Consider the following 13534-nt stretch of genomic DNA (forward strand, 5'->3'; position numbering starts at 1 on the left):
TCCATCATGATTAGGCATGGATCATTATGAAAACTTCATATCACCATTATCCTAGCCAAAATAATTATATTACCCCCAATAATCAGCAAAATATTCTTAAAACTCTTTAAAATGGTGAAGAAACATCCTTTTTAGTGAAAAACAAATAATCAAAAATAAGATGATCATAGATCATATGGGGGTCACCTCGATGTTGTTAAGTTTGGCCGATGCAAGGACGTTCTCGTTTTGTTCTCGGATGTAACGTGATGGAACTCGCCGGCTTCCTGTGGCGAGAAGAACAGCAGAACACATGAGTCACTTCTGCTGCCTGATAACAGGGAAGAGGTGCGTGTGTGTGTGTGTGTGTGTGTGTGTGATTCAGAGCTTGTGCCATCACATCCTGGTATTTTACCAACATGGCACAAAACCAACGGGGGCACTCCTTCCATCTGCCATAAACAGAGAAGTCATGTCTAATTAATAAGAGGGTTGCTGTTCGGATAAATCTCTCCTCGGGGCATCTAAACATGCCTGTGAAGAGCCCGGTCAGTTGATGTGGCGGTAGGCGCAATGATATTTAATTATTGTACCTCCCACCATTTGAAAATGGCAGAAGATCATATTGCCATTTTCTGTGAAATGTTTGGGTTAATTGTGCAGCCCTACATTGTACCGTGACTGTTTGCCACGACTACCAAATCCATTACAGCCAGACGGCAACCTCTTCTGAAGAGTGAAGCCCAGGCTGAAGTGCCTTAAACTGTCATTCTCTCTGCTGGCCACCAGGGGGCAACTCCTCTGATTGTATAGAAGTCTATGAGAAAATGCAGTCCAAATATGGCCTCTTCCTTCTCTGGTTGCATCCAAGCAATCCAAGATGGCGATGACCAAATAGCTGAACTTGAGGCTTCAAAACCAAGAGTCCACAAACCAAATAAGGTGCACAAATAGGTTTTATTTGGTCAAGAAACGCAAATTGTGGGTGCAGATTAATCGGTGAGTTTATCGTCATGCGACCTTTATAGTTCTACTGGAGAGAGACAGACAGCTTATTGATTTCTGTCTCAGCAACATCAGGAGGGATGTTATGAGCCAACAACCTTCCTCACCCCTCCGACATGCTCAGTATGTTCCTTTGCTCTCTCTCTTTCTGAATCTCAATGTTTCTCTGCTTTTCACACTGTTTTTCTTCCTTCTTCTTCCATTTCCCCTCCATTCCTTTTACCCTATCTGTCCTTTTCTAACCCCAGCAGCTCCTCGTGATGTAACTCACGTCGATGAACGTCTGAGCGTTAAATTTATTCTCCTCGTTAGCTTGACTTCAAAGGAAAATGCAGCTAAAAACAACCGTCGGCCTACCCTCCTTCCGTGTGTGTGTGTGGTAATGGCTTACACGCATACAAAAACACACCCTCCATCTACTGTGATGTGATGTCACCCAGGCCTAATCACATCAGTGATATACTTTAGTGTGTGTGTGAGAGAGAGAGAGATTGCGAAGTTGATTCCAGAGAAGTCTCACTACTGACAGGAATAAAGTTAGCCTCAGGTGAACGTGGGCGTGGACAATACTCAGAGGCTGTTAGAAGAAAAATAACACATGGCGTGTAAAGGTTTCTCATTTGTGAATGACGGCTGATGGGAAAGATACATATTTAATCAACATTTTTATGTAAATAACAAGATTGGTACGTGTGGACATATGATGTAAGTAAGGCTACAAACACTGCCACGTTGGAAAAAGTTCATGGGAGTTGTAGTTTTTAAAGTGCAAACTTTAAAATCCTATTATAAAATCGTATAAAAACTTTACATGCTGTAGCAGATTATATATATATATATATAGATAGATAGATAGATAGATAGATAGATAGATAGATAGATAGATAGATAGATAAATAGAGGAACAGGAACATGTTTCACTATTTCGGACAAACAGATGAGTGCAACCGTCATTGAGACATTTTATTAAGTTACTAGTGGAACAGAGGCTCTCTGCTGCAGTCAATATCCCACAATCCACAGAGAGAGTACTGGCTGGGCCTCTCAAATTCAGTTAAACATGGCTGCCGCTTTCAACTTCATTTGAAGGGGCCTTTTAGTTCAGATAGATGCATTCTGACTTGTTCAGTCTAGAGATAGGGACTTTAGGGACACAGCCGGAGACTTTTTAAACTGTGGAGGAAAGTTTGGAAGGAAAATGGAGTGATGGGCGAACAAGAGTTGACAGGTAGCGAGATAGACGGAGGTGTTGAGGCAGTAGGGGATGACTGCAATTCAACAGGATCATTTTACTGATGGAGCTACACACATACAGCAGACACCACGTGTGGGGTTGATTTTTTTTTCACTAGGAGTTTTGTCAACATGTTTTTCTTTTTTCTTTAAAAAAAATAGATACATTTAATTCATGTATGCATCGTTATTAATCACACAGTTTATCGGTCTTAAAGGAATTAATTTTGGGTAGTTACACAAGATTTTAGTTGGGTTTAAAAATCCGATTTTTATCAGTCTGATTAAAGAATGTAACTGATTTGAACCCATCACTAAGTCCCGCCCCCTCAAACGCAGCCTGGCCAATCATAGCGTAGCATCGGCTCCAACCAGGCTCAGACAACTATCCGGCTCTGTTCCACAGACTTCATTTTCAGGCTGGTTTTGTGGATTTACTGATGCTCGTTACCTTAGCCCTTGTACTGAATATACACACATGCTGTTTTTTTAATGATTTAATGAAACAGTAAATAGTGTTCTTCCTAAAGTTCTTGTCTTCTGTCTGGATCTCCAGGTGATGGGGTGGTTCACTTTTACACTTTAGCTTTTATCTTTATCTCTTTAACCTGTTTTGGCTGCTTGGTCAGTTTGACACGTCCAGGATGTCAAACTCCATCAAGCTCAAGACTTAGCAAATCGTGAATTGGAGACCCAGACGCGTGATCGGTAAGAGGCCGAGTGAGACGACTGGAGACAAAAGAGATACACAGATGATACGCAAGTTAACAGAAATGGGGGGGAAAAGTCACATGAAGATCAGCTGCCATCTACTTCCTCTCCTTCCACACCAACATGAACCCATGGCAGAAATGACAAAATGATATAGAAGAGCAAGAAAGAAAAGACTTTAGCAGGTTTAAAACGGCGGGTTATTGAGTTGGACTTGGGGATAAAACTACTGTAAACTTACAATCGGATTCCTCTCAGAACCATGTGAGAAGTAAACCAGCAATCAACCACAGAAACTAGAAACTAGAAACTAGTCACAAAACGTGCAACCACACCCAAAGGGTTTTACTTTAACGGGAACTGAAACAATTCAGAAACTGCCCTGAGGTTCTGCTTTGTGATTTGAGGCAAAGGAGTTGTCAGTCTAGTGTCAAGAAGAAAATACTTACTTACCTTGGGATTTAAGGTGCCGTCCACCAAGCAGCAGCAGCAGCATCTGTCTGAAGACAGTTGTTGCATGTTAATCTCCATTACTCTCTCCTCATTATTCTAATCTCCCTACTGACAATTCTAATATGGGATATTTCCCGAAAAATAGTTTTTTCCCCCGTATTCCCTAAACATGCAGATAGTTCCCTACTGAAGCTGTCTGCGGAGATTTTTTAACGTGATACGAGATCGCGAAACCAAACTGAGTAATATCGGTGGAATCTGGAGACTTGAAATACTCGCCGTGGGTACACATACTAGTGTCAAACATTTATAGAGGTTTTTATTTTTTTTCACTTAAAATGGAGCTGAAATGAAAATTACCCGGTCATATTTTGCACCTATTTAACAATATATGCCAATATATTTAGAAGATGCTCTCTTTGTAATTTCCTGGGTAGCATGTCCTCCCCCTTGTGTGTTTAGGTCATTGTGGTTCAGCTCCACAAAGTTTGGCCATCTTTTTGCTGTCGAGGTGGTTTGACATGAGGAATTTGCCTAATGTCTGTCGGCCTGCTGCTAACCGACGGAGGGGCAGTCGGCGTTAATACAAACCCGACGTCCAAGTCAAACCTGCAGCCACCTTAAGACGCCTTCTGCCGTAGAGAGGAAGGGGCCGAAAAGGAGCACAGAAGTGAATGACTCTCTAAATCCTGCGTTTCTTTAGCCTTATAAAAGAAATGAAAGCTTGTGAGTTATGCAAGCATGATACGTTTGTTTCACTTCATAAAAACCTCATTGTTTCACCGATAAAGGAGCACAAGACTTCACGAACAAACCATTAACCTGATGTTGACACACCCTACGGGTCTACTTTCTCTCTCTCTCTCTCTTGCTCTCTCTTTCTCTATCTCTCTGTCTCTCGCTGTCTCTCTCTCTCGCACTGTCTCTCCTTTTTGTCTTCAACCAGTGTTGCTCAAACACGACGTTAAACAAACCATCGGCCCGCTGTTTGAACAGTCTCAGCCTCTCTCGCTCTTTGTTGCCTCGGCATGGCTGCTTTAATATGGCGACTGTCTGAAACATAATTGCCAAGCCAGCGGGCAAAATGACCAGTGTGTTTTGGGCTACGTAGTCTGTAAATACCGAGCCTTTTGCAGTAATTAAAACTATTTTTAAGGATTTATGTCTTCAGCGGGAACCAGTGGGCTTGGGTTTGAGAGCCACAGAGGGAGGAGGAGGGAAGTCATAAAGGATTGGTCATGGGATTTATTGACAATAAGAACAATAAAAAATAACGCCAGCCCGATGCAGATAAAGATGCAAACACTGTTCTCTCTTAATACAAGCAAGGTAAAGCAATAGTGACGGCAATACCACTCCTCTGTAGTATGTAATCGTCAGGTTTCACTCTCAAACTGGTTTCAGAGGAATTTGCACCATCACATTCTTTTGGACAGATGCCTCCTCCGCTTCGTGACACACATTGATTTATGATAAGGGGGTCATACATCACAAACCGGCAGCCACTAAGTCAGACGGAAGGGCAGATGAAAACTGTCAAATTTACCCCCAACAATGCCGGAGCTTTTATGGCGTTTGGTTACACAAGGACACAGGAAATGAGATTTGTTTCTGATGAGGAAGTGAATATTCAAACAAAGTAGGAGTTATGCTACATGCGTTGTTTCTGTGGTCACTGCAGGGGGTTGCAGACGCTGATTGGTTTAGCCAACGTCCTATCAGGTGGCAGGTTTTGAACTGAAAGACTGGAGCTGACTGGAACTTGTTAAAACTAAAAGGAACTATAATAACCGTTTCCTGAGGTTGAACCTCGAAAACCAGTTGGGGAATTTGTTGCGTTGAACCTGTTTCCACTGCAAAAAAAAATACTTGAGCTCTTCCCATCATATCAGCTATCAGATTATCTGGAATTCATAATGACACACGATCAATCAAACACATGCACTTGGCAGTTAGCTGCATGCATGGCTGCACATGCTTTCATCAGTTCGCTTTGGTGTAAACACCTTTTGAGAAAATTGTTCCTTGCAGCCTACTACTACTACTACTACTGTATGATAAGATGAATGAATCGCCATCTCAGCGGTTCAGTGCAGACTAGTTGACCGAGAGACTAAATCGGGTCTTTCTAGTCGGTCAGGTCAACCAAGCAGTATTGTCACATCCAGGAGATGTCACGCCAGTCCGTCCTCAGCGCTGTCGCTCTCTCTGTCTGTCTCTCTGTTTGTGTCTCTCTCTCTCTCTCTCTCTCTCTCTCTCTGTCGGTCAGTAGACCAAGTCAGGATTATCGCGGTCGGATTAGACGAAAGTAACTGTATACCTGGTCACACTGTCTGCTTGATGAGGCAGATGGGATAACAGCTCTCTATACCTCCTATGCATGGAGAGCTCAGGCTGTGTGAATGGAGTTGACTGTGTCGCCATCAGTGGAGCATGTAGGCCGTTTCAACTCCTCTTAAAACCAGAGTTTCGGGAGGGTCGCAAAGCTGGCCGAGGTCACGGAATGTCTCAAGTTACCGAGATCATCACAGTGGGAAGAAACCGATGTTTTGGGGATTTTACTTTTTAATTTGTGTTCTATCATGAATTGCTTTTTTCCAGCAGTTTTCAGCAGTACATATAATGTGATGCAATTTTTTAGGCCGTTTTTTTTTTTTTATAAAAAAAGAATTTGACAACAGGTTATTGGCATATAGTCATATAAACTATTTCCTACACATTATTTATTCAGAGATGACCTCTTATTTAAGATAATTTGATTGTTTCACACTGAAAAGGATATTAACTCAAAATGACACAATAAAGATATTTGTTTATTAACAACATTTGAAGAGGTTCCAGTTTGTTTAAGTGCCATTTTAATAGTGTTAAGCATATTTTGATGATTATCTGGAGAATATCGTGAATAGTCTCATGCCTGTATAATATATGTACATCTATAGTTGTCTATCCGCTTCCAAGTCACTGCATCAATTTTAAGTGCTGACTGTGACTCGATTTGATTTCTGATTTGGGCAGAGCCCCTCTTTTGATATTTTCCTTTTGAAACCCCCATTTAAATGAAACAAAATCCGGATGGTTTGCGAGGCATCTCCTTCATCATGTTTTTCAGCCGCTGCCTCTGTCACATTTTCTTCTTCTCAGCGTTTGCAGCTGTTTTGTTGGCAGCTGTCTCGGGGAACCCTCTGGACAAAGTCGGTGACCTCTTTGGGCCCCCAGGACCCCTAATTTAGCCACAACTGCTCTCAGCACCAAGTAGCAGTGGACGCTGATACTCTTGTCTGTCTGTGGGGTTTTCAGCTCTGCTCGCTGCGAAACCGCTGCTGGAATATTTCGTCTGCGGCTGCCTGCGACATTCCTGGCAGTCACAACAAATCCTGACAGAATTTAAGGTTTAGGCGAGAAGTGGCGGTGGGAACGAGGAGGGCCCACCGAGAGCTGCTCGGCCTGAAACATGAGCAGCAGAGACGTTTTGTCTTGTGCGTTCTTTGATTTGTAGCTCCTCCAGAGTGACCTTCGGTGACTGCTGAAGCAGAATTCTTAGATAAAATTTCTTCGATAACAGACGTTACACGGAGGTAATGTTACAGCTCTGTCATGGTATTTCTGTGACCAGCTGGGGTGTAATAGTTTGGGTTTTCCCTACTACAGGGATACTTAAGAAGAAGGGCGGCAACAAAACATGTTGGTCTTTCGACGGGAAGGCTTCTGGAGGCGAGGAGCTGTATTTCTGGGGTTGTGGTGTCACCAACGGTTATCTGGGACTTCCTTTTCCGTGCTGCTCTTTCTTTACAGTCTGGTTGTCAACTTAGGATTCAAACCTGGAGTTGCCAGTTTATGAGCTCATTTCAAATCAATAAAAATCCAAATCAACGGCATGGCGCTAGCCAGTCGGTTTGCTCTCCACACGGCCTGTTAACCGGCATCCAACCAAAGCTTGCTGGAACGTGATTGGTCAATACTACTCGGACTACAAGGGGAAATGACAATGCTTGCATGATCACCAAGATCATGTCCCGTTAGAGACAGATCCTGAATGAATGTTAACAGAGTTTAGGCTACAATGATCAATATTTTCATTATCGCTTCATTATTTTCTTGAATTATTTATTAGTTGTTTGGTCGGTTTTAAAGATGTCCAGTTTATTGTTACAGAGGAGAGAAAGAAAACCAGGAGATATTCACATATAAGAAGCTGGAATCTGAGAGTTTTTGACTTTTCTCAAAAAATTACTTAATTGTTGCCTTTTTAAAACAAGTGCAGAAGACGAGGTTATTTATTCTGAACAATATCGACATGACGTGGTTGCTCGTTATTCTCGCTGTAAAAATCAAGGCACAAGAAACATTAGCATACTCTTTGTTCATTGTCACTTTAATGTGAACCGGAACGGTCCAAAAATAGACGAAGGATTGAAAGGAAATGGTGGGTTGTACCGTACACATCTGGTTGGTTTTTACTAACGACACTAGACCTGCTTGCTCTTTGCTCTTTATGCTAAGATGTAAACCAGAGTTTATTAGGGTTAATTGTATGATGACAGGCCGCTCTGAACTGAAGGTCACCATTACATCACGGGAGCATATCAAGATGAAGCAGGCACAAAATTTACAGAAATGGAAAAAGATGCCAGGTGCAAGAGATGTGACTTCACACAAGTCCAGGCAGATTTATACACAAGACAATTTTACATGCATGGATTTTCTGAAAGATTAATACAGTGAGGGGGGAAAAAAAAAACCTCACATGAGATGAGGTTTTTGGAAAGATTACAATATATTATGAAAGCTTTGACTTCAAAACACTCTACTTAATCATATATAGATATGAGTTACTGCCTGAAATTTACCCATTCAATAACCACCAATCATTTCAGATAAGAAGAAAATCTTTCAAATGCTGTACAGTGACTTCTAAGTTCAGCTTACCCTAAATGTGCTTCCTCTTAAATTTCACTTTGAGCTTATGTTCTTTTTCCTCTCCTCTAAATCTCACTATACATTTTGTTCCAGCCACAAACTCTTTTGTCCCCGCAGGGATCCAGAACGTTTTTTGGACTGAAATCCATTTTCTGTTCATTTCCTTCCTTTTCCATTTATCCTGGGTTTCCCCCGTTAGTTGTTCGCCAGAGGCATTCGGACGCTCACCTGCAGTATTTCACCGCCCGGTGCTAAATCCCCGGAGCTAGTAAACCTGTCAGCCCCATGCCGAGTGCACGCCTGGCTAACTGTGAAGCTGGGGGGGGGGAGCTAGTGGCTTTAGCGGCTAATGGCGTGGTGTTGGGGGTTAAATCGGTATTATCCTCTCTCTGGTGGACCAGCAGAGACAGAGGACGGACAGGGTGACCGGGTTCAGGAGGGAGAAAGTAGGATTCGGCCCTCTATTCCAACTGGGCTTCCCTGCATTTTTAATTGAATAACCAGAATACCGCACCAGCAGCTGTCGGTCACAGATGTAACCCAAGGTCAGAGCCCGCAGCACAAACCAGCCTTAGATTACATAATCAGTCAGCTGCTGTTGCAAAATGTAGCTATCGATACAGGTTTAACCCTCTTCAAAGAAGTGTTAAACACCAGCTACATATTTTAATCTTTGCAGGAGAAATATAAATGTTTCCCTCTTGTCTTGAGAGCTTTTTAAGTGAAGATATTCTTTGCTTTGTTTCCATTAAAATGTTGCAAGTATTTCGACAAATTACTGAAATGTCATCAAAGCAGTGAGCGACGTTTGTCTTTACATCACGTACGTTTACAGATGTGTGGAGTTTAGTTGATTAGTCAGTTGGCATACAGTTAATCATTTTGTGTAATATCACAAGTAAAACTGCTGATTGTTACCCAGGTCCAGCTCCTTCATTTTACTTTTTTGGGATTTCCACTCTGGTGATAAACTGGTGTGTTAAAATGAGCTCACAGAAACGTCAGAAGTTTTGAGGAGAATCAGTCACAGTTGCGTGCCATCGGTTTGGTTTGTATTTGGCCTGAGAGCCCCGGCATCTGTCCTCGTGAAACGCAGAGAAGCTAAAAATAACACCAGTCGGTAAGCTGTCGATTTTGGTTTTACACAGTTCAGAGTTGCTGTTGTTGGTCAGAGTAAATCAGGGAAAGAAAGTCTGACATTCAACTACAATAAAGTGCACACAGAAAGAACTGCAACTGCTGAATGAATCGTTTAGTTGACAGAAGACAGTCGATGCCACTTTCCTGATCTGATTTCTCATTCAACTCAATATAATATATGAGACTCGATCCTTTTATTCTTTGTTTTTCTGTTTCTTTTCTTTTATGCATATCATCCTCTTCCTTCCTGTTCCCATGTGTTCCTTGTGCATTTCATACCCCAGAGACGCATTTCAGATCTCTAATTAACTTCAGTTCAGTCCAGCTGGTAGAATAAAGCAATAAGCATTAAGATGTTATGATAAAATGAATGACATCAAATATATTACATTTCTTATCCCAAAATCGCATTGTAATGCTCCCCTTCGGGGTTCGTACGGTCATGTAAAAACCTGGAAAAGTCATGGGATGTTTGAAAATAGCAATTTCCAGGCCTGGAGACTTCTTGGAAGATTAAACATTGGTTTTGACAATATTTTACTTGTTTGGGCAGACTGGTTATGTCACTTCTTGGTTACGTCATTCTCTGCCTGAGGTCACGTCAGACCTGAGCTTTTATACTTATTTTACATGTATACACAGACAATGAATGGTTAATACGTTAATAACCGCTCCAGCTCCCTCACCCCAGTAATTAGAGACACTGTTAAGATTACTGGTATGAAATACTCATTGCAAAGCTTGTCGTGTTTAACGTCTGTTTAATGTCGTTGATGTTCTCTGTGTTTGCTGCAGGCCAGTTATCCAACATGGGAGGACTTTGTGACCAAAGGAGCCAAGCTACAATCACAGCTCAGGTAAAACCCACATGCACACAAGGACCACATGAGCCAGCAAGTCATACACCTACTTTGCCACCAGGGCTGTAACCCAATCTCTCTGAAATAGATGTTCACTAATGGAGAAGTGTTCTCTCCATGATGCAATACAAATATGTGTTTCTTGATGTGAAGTGATTTCTTGATGTGAAGTGATTCCAGGATGTATTAGTGCCATTTAAAGCATCGTTTTCATGATTATCGGGAGAATATAGTGAATCGCAATCATTTTGGTCGGGGTAATCGTGACACGCCAGTTTCACTTCATCCCACACCGAACCACCACAGATACAGCAAGAATCGTGCAAGTACATCCACTTCATCAAATGTGCTGAACACCTTTTTAAGAGCTACATTTAGAAACAATGGGAGTTTGAGGTTTTATTTCTATTGTTTTATGAGCCACGGTGCAACTGCTACATGCATTAACCTTCACGCCAAGTATTTTACCTTAATGTTTTTGCACCTTTGTTCATCAGTAAGATAAAAAGGTGTCAGTGGAAGGAATAAGAAGGTTTCAGTGAACCCGGTATAATAGTTGAGTAATAACTCCCAGAGTGCCTTTTTCGTGCATGTCACAGTCGGTCGCCCTGGAAGATAGAAACTTCCCTCTGCTCTTTTTCACTTAGTTGTCAGATTTGACCTGATCTGAATCTCTGTTTATTATTTTATATATTGGTCTTACATTTACATTACTGCATTACTGGTGATACTTTGTCTTTGGGACCAAAACTTGACCTGAACATTTTATCCGACATCAGCTCACACTTCTCTCGTCTGGTGGCTTCCTTTTGGCCCGCAGCCAATCGTTGACTCATCTTTTAATCCTGCAAAATGTCCCCTACCGACATACTTTGGCTGTCGTTCTATACTGTACTTTAGATGAAAACTCCATGTGTTTGGACTAGGGGTGGGTAAAAATATCGATTCAGCAATGCATTGCGATTCTTTTCCCCGCAATTCAATATCGATTCAGCAATCTTCTGAATCGATTCAAGCCCCTTGCCAGTGGGGGCGCTGTGACCGACACCCTCGTGTGATTCGCGCTGTACGGACGGGGGCCGCACTAGACCAAACCATTACAATATGGCGACCGGAGTGAGTACACACCGGCCGTGGAAGCACCGCGAATAGGCGCGTAGCGGAGCCCGCTTCCTTTCGGCGCCCCTGTTAAGCTATGGTTCACACCAGACACGGAGCGCCGCGAATTGGCGCGGCCGTCCCGCGCCGTGAAGCGATCGTTCCGCCGTCTGCTCTATTTTTTGCGCGTCCCGCGAGCGAACGCGTCAGTTCTGGCAGTAAATCACACAGTAGCTGTGTCCCAATTCAGGGTCTGCAGCCACAGCTAAAGAAACACGAGACAATCTGGCCAATTTTCAAAATAAAAGCAATTTTCAAAATAAAATACCGCGATTGACAAATGCGATCATAGTTGTGTATCTCAACTCGCACTGGGAAACAGGAAGAGAAAATACATTTAATAAATGAGTGAAGAGTAGATAAACAAATATGTGCATTTCAACGGTATATCTGCACTACTACTGTCTACTACCATAGCTTCCGCGGCGGTTACATGCACTGTAGTTCAGTGTTTAAGTAGTGTCCTGTTTTATCATGCTATGAGTTATACCACGGCTGTTCATAAGGCATGAAACTAAATAAATTATTTGAAAAAATGATCTGGTACTCTTACTTGTGTATTTCTACTTGAAACTGAATCGATATCAAAGCATTTCAATCAATATCGAATCGAATCGATATTGAATCGAATCGTGACCCAACGAATCGAAATCGAATCGAATCGTGAGATTCTAAACAATACCCAGCCCTAGTTTGGACTCTCTCTGCCACTTGCACAGTGACCCAGTGGCTGGCTCATTATAATCAGTATAATGGCTGTGTTTCCCAGTAGGCCAGTTTACTTTGATAAGCATCATTCTGCCTGCTGCAGTCAGTCGTGGTCCATTAGTCCTGCCAGTCAGCCAGCCACACACACACACACACACACACACACACACACACACACACACACACACACACACACACACACACACACACACACACACAGAGGCACAAATAGGACATCCACGCTTTTCAAGCCGCTCTAATGTTTAATGCTACTTAAAAGATCTGCTGTGGATAATTTGCACACATAAAACTTACAGACTTAAAAACTCCACGGTTGTGTTTGTTCACTGAACCAACAGAACAGAATAGCATATAATATGTTGTGCTTATGAGCAGTTAAATTAATCAATAATAACAAATAACAGATTCTGTGGAGAAAATGTTCCATTAGTTTCTTGTCAACAAGCTGCTGTGGCTCAGAATAGAACAAGACTTCACATGATTCACATTATTTAACTTGTTCATCTAAAGAAGCAAATTCCGTATTAGTCAGATGGTACAAATTAATTTCATTCAATCAACAGTCATATCAGGAATCATCATCTGTACTCCAAAGCTGGTCTGTAAACACCATCACTGCTTCTCTTAAATCTCGCTCAACGAATCCATAACAGTTTTATCATCTAAAACCGGCTAGACGTGAACATAATTCATAAGGCACTGAATGGGACTTTGCATTTGACGTCTTATAAAGTAGACTTATTACATATTGTGTTCCAATCTTTTTAGTGCCTTGTTTTGCCTTGCTTATTAACTAGAAAACATTGTTTGGGGTCGGAGTAATGAGCCAGTTAGTGTGTTCAGTCTTGTGTGGGAGTTTGAAACCCCCTCAGCTCCACACCGCTCCGTCTATAAAATCAACGTGTACCAGCTGAACAAAGAAGACAGTCCAGAGATCCTGTCGGACTCCGGTGGGGTTTCTGGTGTCGTGACGAGGAATGTGGGACTATCGAGTGTTCAAGCAGCAGGGAGGATCATGGGATGGCAGATCAAACATGTTCGTTGCTCATATGAAGCTACAGTTTTCATTTTCATGTTAGGAGGTGTTTCCTGTATCATTATTGACGATGCGTGCGGTGTGTGTCGCGTCTTTGGTATTAATGTGGAAGAGAGTTTTCCACTGAGGTCAGACGCTATGCAAACTATTGACAGCAGTGTCATCTGATCTTCTGACTTAGGTTTTCAAGGCTAATGACTGTGTGTGTGCGTGGGTGCGCACAGCTTTAGTATCTTGTAATGAGACACACACACACACACACACAGGCGCACAGACAGACAGACAATAGGTCCATTGATGATGCTTTGTG

At 42.2% G+C, this 13534-nt stretch overlaps 1 protein-coding gene across 1 annotated transcript in view; it reads left to right on the forward strand.

The window, feature by feature from the left end:
- Window positions 1–13534, forward strand: part of mtss1 (MTSS I-BAR domain containing 1) — a 43716-nt gene that overhangs the window by 2267 nt on the left and 27915 nt on the right. The window contains 1 exon segment of the mRNA XM_084023486.1: window positions 10237–10298. Coding sequence (XP_083879612.1) covers window positions 10237–10298 — 62 coding nt within the window.

Source organism: Eutrigla gurnardus, assembly GCF_963514095.1.
Source record: "Eutrigla gurnardus genome assembly, chromosome: 2".
NCBI classification, from domain to species: Eukaryota; Metazoa; Chordata; class Actinopteri; order Perciformes; family Triglidae; genus Eutrigla; species Eutrigla gurnardus.